This window comes from Trichoderma harzianum, assembly GCF_003025095.1.
Source record: "Trichoderma harzianum CBS 226.95 unplaced genomic scaffold M431scaffold_18, whole genome shotgun sequence".
Lineage (NCBI taxonomy): Eukaryota > Fungi > Ascomycota > Sordariomycetes > Hypocreales > Hypocreaceae > Trichoderma > Trichoderma harzianum.
In genome coordinates this window covers 64,176-88,204 of record NW_020209266.1, presented here as the reverse complement: position 1 = coordinate 88,204, position 24,029 = coordinate 64,176, and the positions used below count along the sequence as shown (strand labels likewise).

The following is a 24,029-nucleotide window of genomic DNA, read 5'->3' as shown; positions in this document are numbered from 1 at the left end:
AGAAGAAAGGCATAAGGATCTTGTTTGCTAGATTTGGAAGAATTTTCAAGTGTGATTCATAATCTCCATCATCCATTATCTATCTTACTGAGGAATTAAGTGAGAGCAGCACCTCGCTTCAATCAGTGGAGCATCTTCATCTACAGACTCGATATAAAGCTTTACGTGAAGAGGCTGAGTGAAACCCGGTATCATTCACATTTTGACATACTCAGGTATGTTCATTAGTTCCCTTTAATAAAATTTTTCTCTCTTTATTGTATCTTTATTTCAATGAACCCTAAAGCCCTTCGTTGGGCACGTCTTTCGATCAATTTCATGAGGCACGAGTCTGCTTGATCTAAGAGCGGGTACGTACCACCACGCTAGCTCCGATTTAGGCCTCAGGCAGCACCATCGAATTGTGCCTGTCCAAAAACTTCAAGGTCCGTCAAGTCTACCCGCATTGCGATAGATTGGCCAATTATCCCACGATGCCCCCCCGGATACCATTTCCCAGCGCTTCGCTGTGCTGCAGAGCGACTCTCAGCACTCCCGCGACCTCATTGACCGCCTGTCTCGCCCGCCTCACCCTCCAGCAAACCCGCAATGCCTCGATCCTAGGCAGCCTGGCCAACAATCCTGGCGCTGTTCACAAGAAGAAGAGAGTCGGTCGCGGTCCCTCCTCAGGCCACGGAAAGACTTCCGGAAGGGGTCACAAGGGTCAGGGACAGCATGGCAAGGTGAAACCCTGGTTCCAGGGTGGTCAGACGCCATTGATTGTGAAGCACGGCAGAAAGGGCTTTGACAACTTGTGAGTCTCTGGGCGATGGCGGGGCAGGTGTTTTCTGCGCCCCCGCCATATGTCGAGATGAGAATATTGAAGCAATGCTAACTACCATCAGCCGGGCCCCTGAGATCTCCGAAGTGAACCTGGACCAGATCCAGAACTGGATCGACCAAGGCCGACTCGACCCCACGAAGCAAATCACGCCAAAGGAGCTGATCGAAAGCAAGCTGATTGGCAGCGTCAAGGATGGCGTAAAGATTCTCTCTCGCGGCGGCGAGAACCTCAAGCAACCAATCAACGTCATGGTTTCAAGGGTCTCCTCTGGAGCAATTGCCGCCATCGAGGCTGCTGGAGGCACGGTCCTTACCAGATATTACACAAAGCTAGCGATTCAGCGACTCTTGACGGGCGAGTCGGTCAACACAGACAAGCCACTACCCGTTGGCCCGGAGCATGTGGAAGGGATCCTAGCAGAGGCGAGAAAAGGCCCATTCCGATACAGATTGCCCGACCCTACAAGCCGTGCCGACATCGAGTATTACCGAGACCCAGCGCATAGAGGATACCTGAGCCACCAGATTGCTCCAGGCCAGTCGCCCAGTTTGTACTTTAAGGTACCTGGTGTGCAGAAGGTGAAGAGCGTGGTGAAGACAGACAAGAAGAAGGCAGAGGAGACATTGTGGTAAGGGAGGGAATGACGTGTCGTAAAGGATGATGGCTGTTGGTTTTGCAGTGCGTAGATGGGAATGGCGTGTATAAAAATAAAAAGGTTTGGCAGAGGAGGATGGGAGTATGATATGAAATGTACAATATATGATGATTAAAGTAGTATATTCGTCCAGTGTTCTATAAAGTGCTAGAATCTCTAAACTACTATACATACTACGATGCACACTATCGACATGATATGCTCTTGGGCGGCCTACCTTGGTAGCTATGAACAGAATCTCCAATGTCTTAGTAGCATGGATACATTGATCTTTTTTTATCCCCAGCATCTTCAAGAGGTGGCCTATCGCAGTCGCTTATCTGCTCCACCAAATCCCCGGCAAAGCACTGACAATATCGGTGTCATCGACTCCATGGAAGTACATGTAGGTAATCAGGGAGCTTCTGACATGTGCCAGCCATGCTCAAGGTCTCACCGTCTCACGTGTAGTGCAGCAATACTGTAGCAATTGCTTTTTGTCTTCTTCTTCTCCCATTTATTCTTTTAATTTGCCCAATTTGTCAATCTTGTTACTCTATATCAGCTTTTTCCATTCCAATCTACAGCAACCCCCCATGCCAACTGTCTCACAGCGCTATTCAACGCCCCTATAGCCAACAGGAATCGCCGCTGAGCGCACAGTGACCGCCTTAGTCCAACCTTCTAGCGCCGCCATTACGAGTTCGTCAACACTAAGCCAACTTGATACTGCGACTGACAACCAACCCAACCTCGCCTCCTCCAGACTCTTTGCATCAACCCCGCGGCCGCAGCAGATCTTCGCCCTTCTTTTGCTCTCCTTCTGCCGTATTCCCCCTTGTCTCCCCTTCGTCACGAGTTGCACAAGAGCTCCAGCGAATCGATCACCGGCGCCCGGCCACCACAGCATGTCGCTCTTTGGGGATGAGCCCACCGACAATGGGCCAGCTTTGGGCTCGTCGCCTCGTCGCGGAGGAGCCCGAAGCAGCGGCCTTTTCGAGGACGAGCCAGCGTCAGGCCGCAATTCCTCCAGCCTCTTCGACGACGGCAGCGGCGCCTCGTCGCCCTGGGACATGCCCACGCCGCGCAAGCAGCAGAGCAGGGCCGAGCTGATCCGCAACCTGCTGCCGGCTTCGGACGTGCCCGAGAGCTATATCGAGACCTTCGATGCCGTAGTGCGTGAGGACGGCCAAGATGGCCAGGTTACAGCTTCGGGCATTGCCAAGCTGTTTGCCGTGGCCCGCCTCGAGGCCGATGCTCAGGCGCGCATCATGTCGCTGGTAGCTCCAGGAGGGTCCGATGTGCTATTGTCGCGCAACGAGTTCAACGTCGTTCTGGCCCTCATTGGCCTGGCGCAAGAAGGCGACATCATTAGCCTTGATGGAGTAGATGAGCGGCGAAAAGGTGAGGCAACACCCATTGATACATATTTCCCACTTGCTCTTTTCTTTGCCTGGTTGGGGGCCGTCATGTCAGACGCGAATACACGGCTGCGGGCTACTCTTACAAGTCCGCTTTGGCAACTCCGCTCTCAACTCTGAATCAGTCGCAAACGCTGCTTGGGCGAAAAGAGACCAATTTGCTACTACCAACTGATTCTATGCAAATTCTACAATGACGATAGCTTCTTGAGACGGTTTTTTTGTTATCAATACTGGGGCAGCTGGCTAATTTTTCATCATCTCGTTTAGATATCCCTCGGCCCAAGCTGCCCGGACTGACCGCCGAACCGATTATGCCTCCTGTCGCTGAGCTTGCTGCAAAGCCGCCACAAGTCCCATCCAAACACGAATCCGACCCCGACCCCGAGTCCGACAACCCCGAGCCTCTGCCCCAGTTCCAACCTCAACCTCAGCTTCATCCACCATCTCAGCCCGAACCTGAACATTCACAGGCCCCTGCAAGCATCCTGAGCAGATCAACCATGGTTGACCCCGACGACGATCCGTGGAACACGCCAGACATGCACAAGGGTCATTCTCATCAAAATGGAAACGAAAGCCACAATCCCGCCATCAATGGACACAATAACGGCTTCAACCCGGATGCGCCTCCAGCCTTCGATCCACGCCCCACGAACCATTACAGTGCTCCGCCAGAGCCAATCCGCCCTCCTAACCGCCCACGACAAATTTCGAGTACCTCTCTGTCCGGTCAGGGCGGATGGGGGGCTGGATTCTACGGCAGCTCGCCCGCCGGTGGTGGCTTTACCGATATACACCAACCTCAACCTCAACCGCCCATCCCAAACATCTTTGGAGCTCAACCTCAGCCTCCCATCCCCAACATCTTTGGAGCGGACGGTGCTGGTCAGATTGGAGCAATCGTCCCACCTCCCGTTGCTCCATCCCGGAGCTTGGGAGGCCGTGTCGGAAACAATACGGAGGAAGTCGTCGTTGTTACTCTCATGCCTGGCAAGGAGGGCATATTCATGTTTCAGCATCACAACTACGAAGTCACCAGCCAGCGGCGCGGGAGCAAGGTTGTTCGACGATATAGCGACTTTGTCTGGCTGTTGGACTGCTTGCACAAGAGGTATCCGTTTAGAATGCTGCCATTATTGCCACCCAAGAGGGTAGCCGTGAATGGAAACCACCTATCCAACGATGGCGCCTTTATCGAAAAACGACGACGAGGGCTGGGTAGGTTCCTAAATGCCATTGTACGACACCCAGTGTTGAGCCTAGAGCAGCTCGTAATCATGTTCTTGACTGTCCCTACGGTAAGTCGTGTAGCCTCCATTTTGGCACGATGGAGGGACCAATTATTTAACATAGATACAGGAACTTGCTGTGTGGCGGAAGCAAGCAACTATTTCTGTCCAAGATGAATTCACGGACCGAGCACTGCCTCCCGGCCTAGAAGATTCACTGCCACCAACCCTCGAGGACCTCTTTATTCGAACGCGCAATGGAGTTCGCCGATCTGCCGAGCTATACATCAACTCGTGCAACATCATGGACCGCCTCGTCAAGCGGACTGAGGGCGTCGCCGCTGATCATGCGCGGGTTGCCCTGTCGCTCATTTCGCTCACCGAGGTCTCTGCGGATACTTATGCTACCGATACGAGCGAGATTCCGCTGCTCAACGACGGTTTGACAGCCATGAGCAAGCATCTGCGGACCTGCCAAAGCTTACTCGAAGACGAGAGCCGAGGCTGGGATGAAGGTGTGCTAGAGGATCTGAAGCGACAGCGTGATGCTCTGGTTAGCCTTCGCGAGCTGTTTGACCGAAGGGAGCGACTGGACAAGGACAACATTCCGTACTTGGAAAGGAGGATACAGGCCAACGAGACTAAACTGGCCAACTTGCGGTCTAAGCCAGAAGGCCTAGTCAAGCCCGGGGAGATTGAAAAGGTGGCAGAGGCCATCATTAAGGTGCGTTGATTGTTCACACTTAATTGTTTTTATAGGCGAACGCTAACGCTTTAACAACAGGACAAGGAGTCTATAGTGCAGCAGCACAACCGCTCCATCTTTGTCAAGGAAGCTTTGCGAGACGAGCTCATTGCCTTCCAGTCGACGCAGTACCACGTCAGCAGGTGGAATCAGGACTGGGCTGGCGAGCGCGTCAAGTATGCAGAGATGCTGGCCGACAATTGGCGGCGCCTGTTGGATGCTCTAGAGGGCATGCCGCTGGGCGACTAAACTTGACGAATGCGATCTGGGGGAATGGGGACGAGCGATGAGTGTATATATGTGTCCATGCATGATGTAGGATAATGAGAGGGGGGGAGCAGCGATGCAAAGAAAGGTTCATGTTGGAGTGATTGAGCGGTTTCGAGAAAGCAGCAGTCGAGGCACGATACCCTTGATTTCTTTTTTCATTTTTTTTTCTCCTTTTTGCCTGTCTTTTTGTCATATACGAGTTTGAAGACTGAGGTTCATTTTTCTTTACAATGAGATGGAAGCGATGTGGAGACTATTCAGAATGGTTCAAGAGGTCGAAATAAGCTGTGAGAGCTTGTTCAATAAAGGGCCATCGATGCAGATGACTCAACGGCAGATGTCGCATGGCAAGAATGGTCAGGTGTGTTGATCGGGTATTGCATGGTTATATAGCGGTTTGACTTCTGTAATGCTGCTTCCTGATGATGGCATCCCATTCCTCACAGTCCTCATCCTTTATAAACCACGACAAGAGAAATTCATCACCATCCTGCTTGAACATACATCATGCATCACATCGAGACAGAGTGCACCTTTACGATTTATCATTGTATTCATTCCATCATGAGAGAACCGACAAACAGCATCTTCACCATCCATCCGTCACAGCTCCGTGACTCGCATCTCCCACCAACCTCGCATACTTTGCCAACGTTCCTCTCTTGACCGGCGGCGCCGGCGGCGTCCACAACTTCCTCCTCTCCTCCATCTCCTCATCCGAAATCGCAACATCGATTCTATTGCTGACAGCATCAATCGTCACTTCATCCCCATCCTTGACCAACGCAATCGGTCCTCCCACCGCCGCCTCGGGAACAACGTGGCCCACGATGAACCCGTGCGAAGCACCGCTATACCGTCCATCCGTCACGAGCGCAACGTTGCTCAATCCCGCGCCCATGATGATCGCCGACGCACGCAGCTGCTCAGGCATGCCCGGCCCGCCTTTTGGTCCTTCGTACCGCACAATGAGCACGAGGTTGCCGTCCTCGCGACGGATCTTGCCCGCCAGCAGCGCGGCGTCGAGTTCATGCTCCTTGTTGAAGACGCGGGCTTTGCCGGTGAACGAGAGGCCTTCCTTACCCGTGATTTTAGCGACGGCGCCGCCGGGCGCAAAGTTTCCCTTGAGGATGCGGATGTGGCCGCTGGACTTGATGGGGTCGTCTAGGGGGCGGATGATTTTCTGGCCGGGGTCGAGGGAGGGCCAGTCGGCGACGTTGTCGGCGAGGGTCTTGCCCGTGACGGTCATGATGGATCCGTCAATGAGGCCTGCCGCGATGAGCATCTTGAGCACTGACGGTGTTCCGCCAACTTGGTACAGGTCCTCCATGAGATACTTTCCGCTAGGCGCAATGTCAGCCAGGAAGGGTGTGCGGTCGCTGGTGCGCTGGACGTCGTCGATGGTCAGGGGCACGTCGGCGCTGTTGGCCATGGCGAGGAAATGCAGCACGCCGTTTGTCGAGCCGCCGAGGATCATGGTCAGCACGAGGGCGTTTTCAAAGGCCGCGCGCGTCATGAGGTCGCGGGGACGAATGTCCTTCTCCATGGTGATCTTGATGACCTCTGCGGCACGCTCGCACTCTCGCGACTTCTCTGGCGAAACAGCTGGATATGAGGATGAGCCGGGTAGTGTCAGGCCCATGGCTTCAATGGCAGTGGCCATGGTGTTGGCAGTGTACATGCCACCACAAGCTCCAGCGCCGGGACAAGCATGACGTTCAATATCGTCCATGACGTCGGAGCTGGTGCGTCCAGGAGCATCGGGGTTGGTCTTGGCCTTGAGTGAGCCGTAGGCATAAGCACCGGAAGCTTCGTAGCAGCTCGAGATGTTGATTTGTCTCTCCAGCAGGTTGGAGTGGCCCTTGCGAATAGTTCCTCCGTAGATCATGATGAACGGTCTGTTGTGGCGGGCAGCAGCCATGACTACGCCGGGCATATTCTTATCACATCCCGGAATCGAGATATTCGCATCGTGGTGCTGGGCACAAGTAACAGATTCGATGGAGTCGGCAATAATCTCGCGGGACTGAAGGGAGAATCGCATGCCTAAAGGGGGGCGAGTTTAATCGAAGCTGTTAGAGTTGTGTATCTTTCATATCCAAGATTGGAGGGGATGGGTGCAAGATGAGAAACTAACCGTCGCCGCCCATGGTGATGGCGTCGGAAACACCAATGGTGTTGAATTGCCAGCCGAGCATGCCCTGCTTATCGACGGCTCGCTTGACGATTTGGCCGAACTCGAGCACTGCGGTTTACGTATAAGTTGGATTGCTTCGTCTTTTTTGGTGATGCCCAAACGTGCGGTCGATTGTCTCGTCACTTACAATGTGTGCTACAACAACCTCGTTAGCTCTGATATTCCACCAAAAATCAATACGCCTTTCATAGGAGATGCCTCGCAACGTACTTGCATGGATTTCCCTCCCACCAAACACTCGCAATGCCAACCTGTGGCGCATTCTTCATCTTCTCCTTGTCCGGCACTCCAGCACCGTACAACATGGCCTAATTGCAGCCCATATCAGCCCACGCTCCCATCTGCTTCCAGGAATCTCTTGCCTGTGCTCCAGGATAGTCATGGTCCTTTGTAATCTTTCGCGACCAGCGATTCAACGCTCCCCCGGGGGGAAGACACGGAAACTGGAGGTAGTCCGCAGAGGACTTTGGGTCGAATGCCGGCTCGGAAGCTTGTGACGCCATTGTGTTCAATTGCTATACTTCTTCGTTAAATCGTCAATAACACTCTCATATAAGCCTCCACTAGGGAAAAAAAAAAAAAGAGAGCTATGCGGGAGCTTTGCTTTTATATGAATGGGCTTTGGAGGGGAAAGCAACAGCTCACTTTCTCCCCTCCCCCACTAAATGAAGCTCGGTACTTGGCATCATTGAGCGTCCCAGTACTGTAGCTTCGGGCCATCGTGGAGCGATTCCGGAGGGACCCAGACTAAGCTTGTTTGCCCCTCATCTCCTCCATCAAGTTCCCAGACGGCCAGTGACGGCTGAGTCGGGAGGTCCAAGGACGGTCGTGAAGGTGTAACAAGCTTCATACACGAACACAGGAAGACAAGCAAAGAGACACTCAACCACTTACCAATTCAACTCTCAACGGATCAATCTCACAGCCCAAACAGCTATACACCTTCAAAAAAAAAACAGAAAAACAAAAACAAAAGAAACCATCCAACTCCTCTCCAGTTCTGCCTCCATCTCCATCTCCAGCTTTCCCGGTTCTCCACTCCCCCTCCGCACCCCTCCGTCATCGTTGCCAAATTCTCAGTCTACCGTGCTAAGCATTAGTTATTTGCTGCCCTACTTTTCAAACTCAGCCTAATATTGCCCATCCCAATTTATTCTCCTCGGGACCCTTTTTTGCGGGGAGCTTCCGAACGTCGAATCGCGTTGCGGGTTTTACTCACCCACGTTGGTTGTTTACGTACGCAGACTGCTTCGTTCTTTAGAGCTGTTTTATTGGACGGGTACTTGTTCTGCCGATGGAATGGGGTTTATACGAGGTCGCCAAGAGCGATAGGAGAATATTCACAATTGAAGCTCTACATTTTGTTCAATTTTTTAAGCTTAATGGAGATTGCTCGAGTCAGTTGAACTTTTCAATTCAGGCTGATAACTGCTAGTAAGTGGTAACTTTTTCCATTGCACTATTGGCAATCCAGATACATGGGCCCTATTATATCCTCCTCAAACTTCACCGTCACCTCAAACTCTCCCCCGTTTCAGTCAACCCAAACCAAACGAACCCCAAAGAAAGAGAACGAAGAAAGAAAAAGAACATGGGACACATCCTGCAAAATTACAAAACATATGCCCTATTTCAGAAACGCCCACTAAGCAAACTCTAATGTACCCGAACCATCATCTCCAAGCTAGAGAGAAGGGTATTGAAAAAAAAGGGTTCAAAAAAAAAAAGAGCAGATTTCGGTCAATTCCACACCGAAATCCGCTAATTCCTATGCCAAGGAATAAGAGCCAAACACCAAACATATTTCCCATTTCCCAATAAAAGCAGGTCTACAAAAGAAAAAGGTTATATATTCAAAATGTTTCTTTACCATTGACCAGGGGGAGTAGCAGGAGCATTCGTCCCCAGAATAGACGCAATGCTCGTCCTGTCCGCGCTACTATCCCGCCTCAACTCAACTTTGGGACTTGTCGCGGGTGTGGGAGGCATAGCGGGCTGTGCTACTCTCTGGTTGAGCTTCCACGCCGTCTCCAACATGTCAGGCGACGCGTTCAGGCCGTAATCTCTAGCCACTGCGTCCCAGAAAGTAGCTCGGTGGGTATTGTATATGGCGTGAAGACGAGAGACGTCGACACGGGCGGGAGGCTGCGTCGCGGTGGACGGCAGGGAGAAACCTCCGTGCATCTCATGGTGTTGAGTGGCATGAGGATGAGGTTCCATATAGACTAGATCCTCGCGGTATCGGGGTACAGATTGTGAATTTGGATCAGGCATGGCCGCGGGCTTGGGCAAGATGATGGGTAGTTGGGGAAATGCCCAGTTGTCGACGATGCTAGGGAGCTGGACTGAGCCGCCCGACGACGTCGAGCTGTAGCTCTCGTTCCTCCTGTGCATCGAGACGTGCTCGGTCGGCAGCTGTGAAGCCGGAGGGAGAACCGGGGGAGCAGCCAAGAGGGAACCCTGGACAGCCATCTCAGGAGAAGACTCTGAGATGGACTCCTTCCGTCGACCGGTGGTGATCTGATGATAGTGCAGCCGACATGCGAGCTCCGTCTTATTAAGGTGGACGGCAATCTGCTTGTAAGGTACTTTTTGAAGGCGAGTCTCAACGAGGTAATGCTCCTAGTGAAGTCTTCATGTTAGTCTCATCTCATCGCCCAACATCCATCACCATCAACTCATAGTAGTCCTTGACCTACCTCAGCCTCGCTCCATGCACGTCCTCCGCCAGTGTGGGTTGCCTTCCGATTCTTGGTTACACCCTGTCCCATCCGTTGGGCGGTACCGCTCTTTGTGATATAACCCGGTCCCGTCATTATGTATATCGGTGTGTGTGATGTCTCTTGGGGGTATCTTTCTTTTTTGTATTAAGTCCACGCTGCTTATTAAGGCGCTTCGGTAAACCAGGCCAATGTGTTTTGTTGTTGAATGATACGCTCGAATGAATTGATTCCGCTATGCAAAGATGATGGTTGTAGGATATGAGTATGAATGAGTATGAGCGTCGCCAAACCAGTTGGGGGGGGGAAAGTGAGTCAAGTGAGCCAGCCACAAGAGTAAAAAACAGGATTATTAAAATAAGAAGGAGAAGAAGAAGAAAGAAAAAAAAGGGGGTTGAAAAACAATCGACGATCCAAACGAGGAAAGACAACAGGAATATACTCCAGAAGAAGAGAAAAACACAAGTCCAGAGGTCGAGGTGGCAGACGGACGCATGGGCAGTGAGCAAGTATTAAAACATGCTCATCTCAATCATACTAAACCTGCGCACGAACGGGCTGCAATCTAGCAATGACCCGGGTTAGCCTCCTCTTTGTGTCCCCACGAAACCTGGCGATATCCATTATCTGGGCGCGCCAGGGGTCCCCCATCCCTCCTCCCCCCCTGGCCCGGCTTTCTTGTGAGATCGCAGAGTAACCTGTGACACTTTCGTAACAGCATGTCGACATAAGCATAACGTTCTGGCCTCTTGTTTTCTCATGCGGGCCCCGTCAGGACGGCACCAAGAAACACATTTCAAACAATTTATGCAGTCTCGTCTAGTGCCAAGGGCTAGTGAGGTTTTGCTTGTTTGAGACCTTCATCTTGTTCCGATTTTGTGTGGGGTGGCGCCTGTCTGTCGTAGGGATACAGGATGCTGCAGTTATGCGGAAATAAAGTGAACTGACAGCTTGGCTCGATTGCCGCGTTGACAGGCCTCGTCATTCTCCTTCGATCGTTTTCTCTTCTTTTCTTTTCACTTCTTTGAGCATCTATCCTGGTGGCGCATTGAAAAAGTTAGACTCTCTCATATCTATACAAACTCCAAGATGATGCCCTCGTGCTCTCCAGCCCTACCTCTACACCCCATCAAACGCACGACAACAAACTCAAGATACTGGCCTGCCTCTAAGGCCCCCCGATGGCTGCTCCCGAACCAATCAAACAGCGGCAGTTATCTCGTTCTCCGCATCGCAAGCGATCATGATGCAAGGAGCAGAGGCGTCGCCGTTTGAAGCCTGTTTCCATTCTTGAAACAAGGAGGCTGTTGTTCTCGTCCAGCTAAGCGACGCCCAGCAAAAAGCCAACGGGGCCGCCCCTTGCCCGGCTTCTCCAGCAAATGGACCCGCGGCTTGTTTTATGGAGTAATGGGAAAAAAGAATAGAAAATTAAAAAGGCGGATAAAATTCTCCGTTGCGGGCTGCATCTGAATTTGGCAATATGGATCCTATAGAAGGAAACGCCATGTCGCGTAACATGGTAAAGAAGGGAAAACAGTGGAAGCCGCAGTGTAAGTGGCTTGTTGACAGAAGCATCAAATATCGCACACAATTCAACTCACCCAAACTCGTAAACACAACCCCATCGATCACAAGTTCAACCAAAACACACAACACCCGAAAACAACCAACCCTTTAGCAAAAAGACGAAACGAAACGAACAAACACGGAGCCTCAGGTCTTCGGATGTCGTCCTGTTCCGGTAGCCGCCATGCCTCAGATGGGCGGCCGGGCATCATGCAGCCGCGTTTCAACCCTGCGCTTCGAAACACGCTAGAGGCGACTGGCGAAACCCTCGCATGAAGGCGCCTCTCTTTTTATCTTTCGTTTCACGTCATTTCGCCTGTGTTGTTTTCTTCCATCCTTTGAGGCGCGCATGAATTTTGAGGCGAGAGAAGGACAAGACGAAAAAGTCAAAAGATGGGCGGGAAACAAGGTTGAAAACACACCTGGGGCCAGCCACTCAGACGGAGAGCCGTCGTCCCGGCGCAGGAGTGACGATGGTGGCAAGGGCATGTATGTGTTTTGTCTGTGGCGATTAAAAACACCAAGATAGTGGCTGTCCTCAATGCTGATATGCTCACATATCTCACATGCAGTTATCAATCAAAACCCCCATCCGGCGGGTGGGCGTCGAGCCGTGTCTCCGAGGCACAGGCATGCTAATGTATGATACTCGTATGTATGTATGTGTAGCCGCTGCCGATGCTTGCAGTATGCATGTATGTTTGTATCAAGGCATATCAATGCAGCGTTTCCAAGTTTTTTACCTTGTCTCTCTCTTCTGTCTGCCTGTCCGTCTGTGTGTCTGTCCCGCCTGTTCCTCATCTCGTGAGACCTGCTTCCCGCCAATGGCCAGACAAAATGCAGCCCAACGCGGGCACAGTCGGGAGACGCTCATTTCGATTCATGGCCATCCCAGGCGCCTCTGCCTCTCTAGGGATTCTCCGGTTGGCTAACCAAAGCATTCGCCCGGGAATCGTATGACATGCCGTTCGATCGGCGAAAAGAAATATTGAGAATTTTTAAAAGTTATTTTCTCTCTGCCTAGACATGATAAGGAGAATTGCCAGGCAATGTCCAATCACATAATTATCCATGGCTTTTCTTTTCTCTTCTTTCTCTTCCCTTTTCGCCTTCTTTTCCGCCGGATGACGCATCATTTTGGCTCAAATTGGATCGCAACTCTAGATTTGCATGTGGAGAGCCGAGAAAGGCTCCCTCTCACTAAGACATTCACTTCCCATTTGATTCTACGCCACTTCCCCGATAAAGATGGCATCATTTAGTACACATCCAAAAAGAATACAATCTGAATCAGATAGAGACATGCCGACGAGGTATTTGCGTAGTCGATAGGGGCTCGCATTTGCTTGTAGGCCGCCCGTGAAGAGTCTGGATGTCCCTATCGCTTCACCCTCAATGTGATATATCACACAGCTCGCCTGCTGTCATTTTAGCCTCTTGCCGCCTAATGGGAGCTCCTCTGCTCACATTTCGATTTGATTTGACGTGCGACTACGTGAGCAATCTGCATGTCTTTCATTAAATGTCCATTACCGGGTAATTGCACGTGTGCTCTTTCGCAAATTTGGCACCCGGGCGTGGACACATTCCTCTCCTCGGTACAGTGGAAATGACTCGGTGACGGTGGCTGTGTCGATTCCTCTCACCTCCGGATAGGGTAGATGGATTGGCCTCTGTGAGCCGCCTCGTCATCTCATCCCTTGCCTTGTTCATAACGCGTGCGTGCCTTAATATAGAGCACGAGCAGCAAAGATGAGCGCTGAAAGGCTCCCAATTCCTGTTGCTTGGCTTACCCTGCACTGTAATGGGCACCGAGGACGAAGAGAAAACGGCAGCTCGTATCCATCCTCGAGCATCTGTTGGGCCTATCTCACAATCCTATGCTGCCCGTAATGGCAGCTGAGGCGAATTGGCCGGGTAAATTGACCCCCAACGATGATAGGTATCCAACAGCCTACAGGTGATTGTATGTACGATATGATCAATAGTAAGCCTGAAGTGGTGTTAAAAAGAGATCCATTAATGAAATGCAATGGCACACACCGCCCACCCCTGGGCAGATATCGCATACACATTTACACTGTACGCAGCTCGTCTCTGGCAATAAAGCGGAGGTTGGGAGCGAGATCATCTCAGCACGCCTTTATTCTGCAGGTTATCAAGCAAAGCTGCTGGTGAGTGGTACAAAGGTCCGACTCCATGGCGAGTTTCTCCATGCGTAGTAACGAGAGCTTCTGTCGTCGAAAACACTAGAGCGAATCGGATTATATTCCAATGCAACAGTGGCCACATTAAATGCCAAAAAATGGCATCCTCCACAGGTACAATGTTTGCAAGTCACCCAGGCCGTCAAAGAGGTCCCAGAACGCTGGATCTGGACAAGCCATGTAATGTATACATGTAATGTACAGTACAAGGTGGAGCCGCGATGCGATGCGGCCCTAGCCTCGAAGCTCAGCAAAGGTATCGAGTACTTGGCGGCGAGGTATGCGATAGACATGCACAGAGTGTCAGAGTACATGATGCTTGCTTTGCACTTGTGCCATGGCATGGCGATTTGCAGTTCGCGCGAGGGAGGTTGCAGGGGGGGAGAGAATTGGAGAGGTTCTGGAAGGACGGGAGCACAAGGTGCATGATGTTCTGGTGATGTGGTTGCTGTTGTTGCGTGCTGTGCTGTGCTGTGATTTGGTGCAACTGAACTGACGATGCCGGCCATATGCCACGGTGCTGGGCATCGAGAAGAGGCAGAAGAGGCAGACAGACGGTGCTCGATAAGGCTGGCTGGCCTCTCTCCTCTCTGTTCCCTGTCTGTTCCCTCTTCTCCCGTCCTCTCCCGGGTTCCCCAGAGAACAAACGAGGCCGTGGCGTATCACCAGCCAGCGCTGCTCGACGCTTGTTGACGCACGGCATGGCATTTCACGCATGGCCAGGCTCTTCTCAGGCCGCCATGAAGCACACACACATGTCATGTCCATCCCCGCTTTTCCCGGGCCTGTCTAAGATGAGATTCGTGTCATTCGACAGGGAATGCCTTGGCCGCCTAAGCGAGCGGTGGGAATAGGCAATACTGCTAATACTTGTCGAGCTGTGACTGTGGCTGTAAGTAGGTCGATACGAAATTAACCCTCAGGAAAAGACAGAGAGAATGAGAGAGATAGATTGGCGTCGACGATCCCCGTGGCCGGTTGCGTCATCCGCTAGAAGAAATGAGGCGAACAAGAAAAAAAGAAGCTCGAGAGAAGAAGCAGATGAAAGAGAGTGCGATTGTCGTGCCTGTCTATCGCTGCCGAATACGAAAGCCGTGATCAGCGTTGGGCTGAGCCTTTGGGCCACTTTGGCGGATGCTGGTGGCAGCAAGATAACTTTTGCCCTCTTTCGCCCTCTCAGCGCCAATTGAACTTGCTCAAGGCGCAAGAGTGTCTGTCTGCAGCGAGTACGGAGCTGTGATTGATGGCTGGTCTGCATTGTTTCTGTTTCTGCTACTGCAAGGCAATCAATTGGTGCTACCGCCAGCGAAACGACGAGACCCGAAGGCGATGCGCGATGCGATTGCGATCCAATGCGATTTGATGCGATGCGATACGATGCGCTACTCTGGTGGCAGGTACCGCATACCTGCTGCACCCGCCCGCCTTGCGAGCTTGTCCTCGTACTCCCGGGCTTGTACCGCTTGTACCTCCAGACTGGTCTCGTACCCCCGTTGCACTCACACTTCACCTCACGAACGCCTCCAGCTCGCGCAAGTACCTGTACCTTGTACTCGCGCTGCTGGCCCGCCCATTGGCCCGCAGCCAAGGCACGGCGAAATGAGTGGCTGGTGCAGGAAGGCGCGCGAGCAATCGGAAGGCCAACGCGAGAGCGGATTGCGGGTGCTGATTGGCTGCGGTCGGAGCCCCAGCAGTTCCCAGCCGTTGTCTCTGGCTTCATTTCTTTTTATCGGAAGCTGCTCACCGGAGGCACGAGTACAAAGTACGTACATGGACTAATGCAAGTGCTGTATCAGTACCAGTACCCGTCGCAGTACCAGTACAAGCACCAGCACCGGTACGCGACTGAGCCCGGAGCTCCGTCCGTGGTTTTGAGTGCCCGTGCCTGTTCTTTAATGCCTGTATCTCTCTATCTCCATCTCTATCAATATACTCGTAATAACGTCAACAGTACAGGGGCTACGGAGCAGAGCCCCCGCGTCGTCTGTCTGTCCTTGCGGAAGGCACGGTAACCGTACTGCCACTGTACGAGCTGCCTGAAGGATCCATGGGAAGAACCGGCAGGGCAAAAGGTTCATCACGGAGCCTTGCTGTGTGCGTTGCGTGGACACGCCTCAAGGTAGTGGTACTAAGCACCGCTAGCGCTGGCCCGTGCGCCGCCCAACCTGCTGCGGTCTCCCGTTACGCACGGTGCGACGACGCTCGACACTCGAAACCGGACACTATGCGCTGTACGACACCACGGCATGCATCGCACAGTGCATCTATGCGTCACGAACCGTCCCTCGCACGGTCACGCCCCTCTGCGCCCCGGCCTCGATGGCGCCACTCGAGGTGGTGTATCAGTACCCCGCCCAGCCCCCAACTTTGCGTGCGCCAAAAGTATCGGATCCAGGCATCACTACACGCCCCCCTCTAAGTTCTCTTCTCTGCTGCGCCCCACCCTTCCTGCCGCCAAGCTTTTCCCGTGCCCTCGTCACTGATCCTGGCCGCTTGCCTCCCTCCCACTTGCCCAGGTCGCGCAACTTCTCTCTCCCCTTCCCCCTTCCCCCAAAAAAGACCCAGCACCAGCAGAGCAGGCCAAAACATCTACCTCGTCCCCCAGAAAAAAAAAACCCAACCGAGTTACTTGGGCTCCAAGTACTCACATCAACGCTTCCACCCCCGAAGCGCCTGGCGACTCGACCTGGCCATTTCCATCGCACGCTTCTGCAACGGTGCTCCACTGGCCTTCAGCTTTCAGCTTCAAACGTCCTGCAGAGGCCCGACCATCGCAGCGCATCGCATCGCATCGCCTCGCATCGTGTGCCCCGAGTAACGAGCGAGTACGTGCCGTGCTCAATCAACTTTGCGTGCCGTCCGTCTTCGCGCCCCGGCCCAGCAAAAAAAAAAAAAAAAACACTCTGCGCAGCCCGCCGAACACGCTACGCTACTTACTCCAACGCATCCAATCCAATCCAGTACACGCTACTGTACCATCTGGCCTCACCTCACCTCAACCCGCTTCAACCACTCGCAGCTCACCCTGGCCGATCCGCGTGCTTTCAGACTCTCCGGAGTACCGACCAGTACCACTGCATCCGTCGGCCTGCGCCAACCAGCTCTCGTACGTGCTTTCTTGCTTCTGCTTCTGCTTCTGCTTTGCTTGCTCTACTGCGTTCTGCTCCTCCCATTTGTTCGTTCTCTCTCAACTTGACTCAGTCGGGTCAAGCCAAGCAAAACCAACAGCTTCGACACCCAAGCACGGCTGAGCCTTGTCAGCACTGCACTGCAACTCCCTCACCCACTCAACTTTTGCTCGTCCGTTATTCCCAACCCAATTAATCCCTCTTGCTCTCAATTCGCCGTCCGCACCCGTCACAATAGTAACCCAAGCCCACCGTCGCCTCGGCTTCGGATCTGCCCCCCTAGCCAACGCTTTTTCTCTCCCCACCACCACTGCCACAGCCAACTTACCACTGTTTTACACAATCCCATCAGTCCACCAACCCGCGCGCGTCAAGTCTCGGCTTGGCTAGTTTTTTTTTTTGTATCTTTTTTTTTTCCTGTCCCTCACCTCTTATTAGGAGGCTCTTCAACCACACCCCCAAAAAGAAACCCACGGCCTTTTCGGTGCCACTGCGGTTACAAGTACTTGTTGATCCAAGTGGTCTTGCACTACTTTGCCGAATTGTGCAACCTGACCCTTTCGGCCCCCAGCTTTGCTCCTTTGGTTGTTCGACCAAGGAAAAAAAAGCCGAGCCAGACTTGTTCCAGTCGGATGCGCTTTAGGCAACATTGACATACATTGCCTCGCCCGTAAGGACATTCTCTTTCTCCCCCCCCCCTTGCTCCCTCTCGCCGGGCATCCTCACCTTGTGCCTTCGCAACGTCAATCCGTGGTAGCCAAGTTGTCGACGACACTCGTCGGGGATGCTCGTGTGTTCCCATTGTTGATGCTGCGCCTGTACTCAAGCTTCAAGCTGCGTCGCGTCGTTCCGTTGCAGCCATTGTTGGGAGCTTGACCTTACGCGTGCGCTGCGCGTAAGCTCTCTTTGAGCAAACAACCCCTCTCTTTTGATTTTTCTCCCCTTCTGTTTTTCTTGTGTTTTTATTTTTTTTTCTCCTTGGTCCCTTTTCCGGTTGCTGTGCTGCAAGTCGACAGCCTTGCCGGCTCTTGGACGCGCCGCGTGCAACTAGGGCTTGAAGGGAAAAAGAAAGAAAAAAACGCGCGGTTCCTCTCTTGCTGCATCTTGAAATTCTTCTTTGATTCTATCGACAAGCTTATTTAAAAAAAGAGACGAAATCGTTACTGACCTTTATTCGCGTGCGCTATCATCAGATCATGCAGCAGTGGCAAGTCGGCCCCGTGCCGGACTACGTCTACTCCAACTCCCCCCACCCGTCCAACGACATGCAGTAAGTACTCGATCTCCTTGTTCCTGGTACATCGTCTTTCCACCATCTACACCAGGGCCCTCTGTTGTCCGTCACATTGTGCCTCCATCGACCACCAGCCATGTATTCAATGTATATCGTTTGAACTTTCTTTTTTACCCGTTTCTTATTTTTACACCTCTACCCCGTCATGGCATCACCGGCTGGGAGACAAACGAACGCTGTATCACCGTCTGCCTCCTGTTGATACCTTCTATAACTTCGCCCGCTGTGCCTGGCGAAACCATGGCCCTCTCTCCCTCTCCCCGCTTCCCACCCCCGGCCCCATCTAGAGGGAGCCCTTTCCTATACCATGCATAGTTCCATGCCATGCCATGATGATTCCCCTCCCCCGCCAGCGAGTCTGCTAACCGGGGTGCCTCGAACAGTAACCATCCTTACCCGGCCGATATGGCTCGTCGCAACGACCGTATGGAGTTTCCCTACGGCGCTCAGCCTAACATGGCGGCCCAGCAGCAACACCACCCAACTCCAGTCCAGCCGCCCATGAGCGTATCGCAACAGCCCCCGAATGGCCCTCCGTCTCAGCAGCAGACGCCGACTCAGCCCGCGGCCCAGCCGCCCAACGCCCGCTCACGGAAGCGGCCGGCCCAGAACGCTGCGCCTTCACCCGCCACGGCTGCCGCTCCACCTCCCGTTGCCGCCGCCCAGGGTCAGCCTCCTGCGCCAACGCCTCCCGCTCCCCAGGCTGCTCCTCCGCAAGCCCAGCCGACGGCCAACGACAACGCAAACTCGACCGATGCCGCCTCGGGCCCTCCCACCAAGAAGAGCAGGACCAACACGCCGTGGACTCCCCAGGAAGAGCTGCGGTTGAAGCAGATGCGAGATGCCGGAAACAGCTGGGCTGAGATTGCTAAGGTATGTAGCAAATTCTTGACGACAGTAGAGGCAATGCTTGCTATTGTTGTTGACTTCACTTGACGAGAAGAAAAAAAAAAGCTAATTGAGATTCGCACAGACCTTCCCTACGCGGACAGAAGGATCCGTGAAGAAGCATTGGTACAAGGACATGCACTATGCTGAGTTTGCCGAGGACGAAGTAAGTCACTTATTCACCCTCAATGTCGATGCCTCATTGATTGATCAGTCTGTTCAGAGTCAGGCGCTGTTGAACGCTATTAAAGAATACGAGAACAACAAGTGGAAGGTCATTGGCCAGAAGGTTGGAAAACCAGCAAAGGTATGACACCCTCTCTTCTTTTACCCCCCCTTGGATTATATGCTAACTTGGTACAGGCCTGTGAACAGTATGCAAAGGAGCATTTTCCAGGTATGCTTACAGTCTTTGGCCGGTAGGGGTTAACCGCAACGATCGAGGTCCCGCTAACTCGTATGCAGATCTCTTTGGCAACCCCAAGGGGAGATGAACTCCACGTGATTGCTCGCCCGCACCCCCTGGCCTGATGAATGCTCCTGATCGGACCGCTCGACGACTGTAATTGATGTACCCAGATGTCGTCTTGTTTTCTAGTTAGGACTCAGGCCCCGGGATCGCTGTGGAGAGGAATGGGACCAGCTGCCTTTGTTTATTTATTTCGGTCTTTTTTTTATCGTCGCAAGGGTTTCCAGTTTAATAACTCCAGATGCAGATCTCTGAAGAAAAAGCAAGGAACAGTAAGGAGTACGGCCAGGGTTTCCGCTACTTCGTTAATTGGCAAAGCTTGGCTTTTGTCATGACTTCTTCTTTTGTCTTTTTGTCCTTCTTCGCCGACTTTATTTAGTCTCCCGTTCTTCTCTTCTTTTTCTTTTGCCGGTCTTAGAGAGAGAGATGTGTCTATGTCGTTCTTCGTTCGCTGGGTGGGAAATGAATCACTGGACGGTCTTTGTTGGCGTTGGTGGCGGGTTGTAGTCCTCTTGGTCTTGCTTGTGCTCGTTTGAGAGGACTCGAACCGTGGCCTGCCATCGTTTGACTAATTGCCCCCTTGTTTTTTCCTTTTTACGTCTTGTTTTCCCTTTTGTGTTTTCTGCTCTCTACTTTCAACGATACCTACGGGGATGGTTGAGAGAAGAGCTTTGGTGGGTTGGGTGTTCTTGAGGACTTACTGGGACAGGCCACGGAGTCGACGATGATGGGGTTTACTCAGGCTCAGTTTGTCCTAGAGGCGTGGAATGCTGGAGGATTTCAACTGCTCCTAGCCTAGAGCTGGGGATGCAAAGACTGTCGCTGAGAAGAGGCATAGCTATACCCGAATAACACAATTCCCCCCCTCCTCCCCGTTTCTCTCTCTCCATCTCTACTTTTTGTACGAAGTATCTATTTTAATATGAAATTCACTGCGTTTGGCAGCTGGTGAATGATGCCTTACAACGGGGAATGATATATGTGTATGACTGGCAAGGTACGGTTTGCGTAGAGGAGACGAGGGAGCTTACCTAGTACAAGTACTCAATACCTCTGATGATGGAGCTGCGAGGTTGTACCTGGGGGCCCCATCTAGATGGTAAAAGCGACTAGAGGAGACACCTGCTGGAAGTACAGTATTAGTGGCCTCACTTGTCCCAGTTTGGCGATGCAAGTTTGTGTACTTATAGAAAAAGAATGTTTAGTCTGGCTGGTTTGCATCCGTAGTTGCAGGGCCGGTACCCCGGAGCTGGGTACCGGGTAGTGCGGCGCCACAGGTGCTGGCATTGTTCCCTTGATGTATCACGACCAAGCCAGGTACAGTATCTGTCAAGACGGGGATGGGGATGGAATGCTACGTTGACCCAATGCTAAAGGGAGGCGGTGTGAAGACGAGTGAATAAAATTGCACATGTGCAATACGCGCAATACGCGCAATACGCTGCTGCACATATCAAGGCGGCAGACAGTTACACCGTCATGTCAGTGTCCTCACCGTCCTTTGCTCGGAGGCGGAAGATATTGTGTGTACCACTGAGATACGCCCGCAGAGGGTTACAAGAGTTACAAGACACTGGGATGGGAATGCAAGAAACGAACCGGCCCTTGGAGGCGTTTCAGATCGGAAATCATGGCCGGCCCTTGCCGCTTCAGCCCTACGGGCCCCCAGATTGAGATGCAAGTTTTGACGGGGACCTGGTCCAAATGTATGCATACTTAGGACGCTTTTGAGGGGAGCGAAAGGAGAAACTTGGGCGAGGTATCGTGTACGAGGAGGAACCTGTGCGGTACGTACACGGCCGGTGCGAAGGTAAGCGCTAGCAAGCAGTCAAAACGTCGCTGTCGAGAATTCGAGGTTCATGCGCTGGCCCCACTGGCAGGTACTTTCCAGCAGGTACCTACAGGCGCTACAGGTACCTTGGCTCGTGCTGGGCTAGGGGTGGTTTTTCCTGCTCCGTTGTGCAGTACAGAGTGTACTTACATTAGTAGGGGGAGCTTGGGGCGATAAGATAAGCCGTGGGAATTTTTTTCTTTTCTTTCTTTTCTTGGAGCCGATAAGACACGATAAAGCAGCATCACTGCGTTTTTGCATCGACCATAACCGCTCGCATCTATTCAGCACTCACTGCATTCAATCTCCATTGGACGACTCTTGAGTGCAATCATGAAGCGGAAGCTCAACGAAAACGACGTGCCCACCTCGGCTGAGCCCGAAGCCGACCAACAGATGGCCAACGCCGAGACCACGACAACAACGGCGACACCAGAGGAAGAGGCGACGTTTGCAGACCTCGGACTGGATGCCAGGCTGGTGCAGGCCGTTGCGCAGCAGAAATTCTTGAAGCCGACGCTGGTCCAGCGAAAGGCCATTCCATTGGCGCTGGACGGCAAGGATGTGCTGTGCAAGGCGAAGACGGGGTCTGGCAAGACAGCGGCGTATGTGCTGCCTGTGCTGGCTGGCATTTTGAAGAAGAAGAGTGTATGTTGGCCTTTAACCATGGAGAAATATTGCTTGTGCACTTTGGACCTTGAGACTAATTGATTGGGATTGCTTAGGTTGATTCTACCGCTGCCACGACGGCCTTGATATTGGTTCCTACTCGAGAGCTTGCCGACCAAGTCTTCAAGTCGATTGAACTGTTTTCCGCCTTTTGCGCAAAGGATGTCCGGGCTGTCAAGCTGACGGATAAACTCACCGACGCAGTGCAGCGGTCCCTGCTATCGACGTGCCCGGACATTGTCATCTCCACGCCTGCACGAGCATGGCACAACGTCAATGGCAATTCGTCGGCACTGGCTCTGGATAAGCTGTCCTATCTGGTTCTGGACGAGGCGGATCTTCTCTTGTCGTACGGATATAGCGAGGACCTGGAGAGCCTGTCGTGGTCTATTCCAAAGGGCATTCAGACCATTATGATGAGCGCTACGCTGACGACTGAGGTGGACTCTTTGAAGAAGATTTTCTACCGCGACCAGCAGCCTACGCTGTTGGATCTGGAGGAGCCGGATGCTGAGGGCGAGGGAGTGACGCAGCTGGTGACCAAGTGAGTTTCTCTGAATTTGCTTCCTTTTGTCGAAGTTTGTGCTGACATGGGTTTAGGTGTGGCGAGGACGAAAAGTTTCTGTTGATCTACGTCATCTTTAAGCTGCAGCTGGTAAAGGGCAAGTGCATCATTTTCGTCGCCGATATCGACCGATGCTACCGCCTGAAGCTCTATTTCGAGCAGTTTGGCATCCGAAGCTGTATCTTGAACTCGGAGCTGCCCGTGAACTCGAGAATCCACGTGGTGGAAGAGTTCAACCGCAACGTCTACGACATCATCATCGCCTCTGACGAGAAGGAGGTTCTTGGCAACGAAGAGAAGGCTGAAGAGGAGCAGGAGGAGGAAGAAAATGAGGGCGAGTCAAAAGAAGAGTCTCGACCCAAGAAGAAGCGGAAGGCTGCCAAGGGAGACGTGGAATATGGCGTGTCTCGAGGTATGGATATTGACAGGCCCTTTTGGAAAACTTGAGAATATGTTTACTGATTTACTTGATTCTAGGCATTGATTTCAAAAACGTCGCTGCCGTCATCAACTTTGACCTCCCCACATCTGCGTCATCTTACACACACAGAATAGGCCGTACGGCACGAGCCGGACGAGCGGGCATGGCACTGTCATTCGTCGTTCCCCAGGATCTCTACCGCAAACACATCCACACATCCATTGCCAGCTCGGAGAAGGACGAGAAGATTTTGGCGAGAATCACGAAGCAGCAGGCAAAGAAGGGCAAGGAGATAAAGCCATACAACTTCAACAAGGACCAGGTCGACGCCTTCAGATACCGTATGAACGATGCGCTGCGTGCGGTGACCAAGGTGGCCATCCGAGAGGCGCGAACGAGAGAGCTGCGTCAGGAGCTGCTGAAGAGCGAGAAGCTCAAGAGGTATGAATGATTGAACCCACGCTTGCTTACAGATTTGATTCTCGAAGATGCTAACTGCCGTGTAGATACTTTGAGGAGAACCCGTCGGAGATGAACCACCTTCGCCACGATGGAGAATTGAGAACGGCTAGACAACAGGCTCATCTGAAGCACGTGCCGGACTATCTCCTGCCCAAGGAAGGACGGCAGGCGCTGACGGCGGGAGACATTGGGTTTGTGCCGCTCAAGAAGTTTGATAGGCGCGCGGGGACGAAGCGGAAGGGCGGGAAGCGGAGCGCAAAGGCTGGGGTGCGCAAGGGTGATCCCTTGAAGACGTTTAAGGCGAGACGGAAGACAAAATGAAACTAATTGGAGGGCTTTGATGAAGTGATATCTTTATTATTTTACTTTGTTGTCGGGGGTTGATATGGAGCGATGCTGAGGGTAGTTTTTGTGTCTGGCATTGGAATTGGAGAGGGGGGTTTCTGTCATAAAAAGATAATGCATGTACTTTGTTTTTAACTACTTG

At 52.6% G+C, this 24,029-nt stretch overlaps 7 protein-coding genes across 7 annotated transcripts; 5 read left to right on the top strand and 2 right to left on the bottom strand.

Moving 5' to 3' along the window:
• Window positions 1–413: 413 nt before the first annotated feature.
• M431DRAFT_126138 (hypothetical protein) lies at window positions 414–5,104 on the top strand (the record flags this gene model as incomplete). Its single annotated transcript, XM_024912266.1, has 6 exons — window positions 414–793; window positions 885–1,392; window positions 2,093–2,861; window positions 3,149–4,179; window positions 4,241–4,834; window positions 4,895–5,104. Exons 1-6 carry the CDS (start codon window positions 474–476, stop codon window positions 5,102–5,104), a joined length of 3,432 nt encoding a protein of 1,143 aa, XP_024769065.1. The 5' UTR covers window positions 414–473.
• A 610-nt stretch (window positions 5,105–5,714) lies between these two features.
• On the bottom strand, window positions 5,715–7,825 carry M431DRAFT_500169 (hypothetical protein; the record flags this gene model as incomplete). Its single annotated transcript, XM_024917894.1, has 5 exons — window positions 5,715–7,171; window positions 7,263–7,370; window positions 7,450–7,457; window positions 7,533–7,630; window positions 7,685–7,825. The coding sequence occupies 5 exons, from the start codon at window positions 7,823–7,825 to the stop codon at window positions 5,715–5,717; spliced, it is 1,812 nt and encodes a 603-aa protein (XP_024769064.1).
• Window positions 7,826–9,079: 1,254 nt separating this feature from the next.
• On the bottom strand, window positions 9,080–10,506 carry M431DRAFT_273296 (hypothetical protein). Its single transcript, XM_024913962.1, has 2 exons — window positions 10,022–10,506; window positions 9,080–9,944 (listed from the first exon to the last, which is right to left on the bottom strand). The coding sequence occupies exons 1-2, from the start codon at window positions 10,136–10,138 to the stop codon at window positions 9,189–9,191; spliced, it is 873 nt and encodes a 290-aa protein (XP_024769063.1). The 5' UTR covers window positions 10,139–10,506; the 3' UTR covers window positions 9,080–9,188.
• A 2,151-nt stretch (window positions 10,507–12,657) lies between these two features.
• Window positions 12,658–12,870, top strand: M431DRAFT_500167 (hypothetical protein; the record flags this gene model as incomplete). The annotated part of the gene is made up of 1 exon (XM_024917893.1): window positions 12,658–12,870. One exon carries the CDS (start codon window positions 12,658–12,660, stop codon window positions 12,868–12,870), a length of 213 nt encoding a protein of 70 aa, XP_024769062.1.
• Window positions 12,871–13,759: 889 nt separating this feature from the next.
• M431DRAFT_524580 (hypothetical protein) lies at window positions 13,760–16,704 on the top strand. Its single transcript, XM_024920583.1, has 4 exons — window positions 13,760–14,093; window positions 15,098–15,577; window positions 15,848–15,909; window positions 15,949–16,704. The coding sequence occupies exons 1-4, from the start codon at window positions 13,999–14,001 to the stop codon at window positions 16,296–16,298; spliced, it is 987 nt and encodes a 328-aa protein (XP_024769061.1). The 5' UTR covers window positions 13,760–13,998; the 3' UTR covers window positions 16,299–16,704.
• A 1,435-nt stretch (window positions 16,705–18,139) lies between these two features.
• M431DRAFT_500164 (hypothetical protein) lies at window positions 18,140–19,619 on the top strand (the record flags this gene model as incomplete). The annotated part of the gene is made up of 6 exons (XM_024917892.1): window positions 18,140–18,213; window positions 18,621–19,110; window positions 19,211–19,291; window positions 19,349–19,432; window positions 19,489–19,522; window positions 19,591–19,619. 6 exons carry the CDS (start codon window positions 18,140–18,142, stop codon window positions 19,617–19,619), a joined length of 792 nt encoding a protein of 263 aa, XP_024769060.1.
• A 2,139-nt stretch (window positions 19,620–21,758) lies between these two features.
• M431DRAFT_486695 (hypothetical protein) lies at window positions 21,759–23,863 on the top strand (the record flags this gene model as incomplete). Its single annotated transcript, XM_024916414.1, has 5 exons — window positions 21,759–22,073; window positions 22,151–22,638; window positions 22,695–23,071; window positions 23,137–23,521; window positions 23,587–23,863. 5 exons carry the CDS (start codon window positions 21,759–21,761, stop codon window positions 23,861–23,863), a joined length of 1,842 nt encoding a protein of 613 aa, XP_024769059.1.
• Between the last annotated feature and the right edge of the window lie 166 nt (window positions 23,864–24,029).

Excerpts from the sequence above, each read along its gene's own strand:
- M431DRAFT_524580 (XM_024920583.1), top strand. The coding sequence starts at position 13,999 with ATGTATACATGTAATGTACAGTACAAGGTGGAGCCGCGATGCGATGCG. Across the intron at positions 14,094-15,097 it reads ATCGAGTACTTGGCGGCGAG|GCAATCAATTGGTGCTACCG; the intron begins GTATGCGATAGA and ends TGCTACTGCAAG. Across the intron at positions 15,578-15,847 it reads ACCGGAGGCACGAGTACAAA|CTGCCTGAAGGATCCATGGG; the intron begins GTACGTACATGG and ends CCACTGTACGAG.
- M431DRAFT_273296 (XM_024913962.1), bottom strand. The coding sequence starts at position 10,138 with ATGACGGGACCGGGTTATATCACAAAGAGCGGTACCGCCCAACGGATG. Across the intron at positions 9,945-10,021 it reads GTGCATGGAGCGAGGCTGAG|GAGCATTACCTCGTTGAGAC; the intron begins GTAGGTCAAGGA and ends AGACTTCACTAG.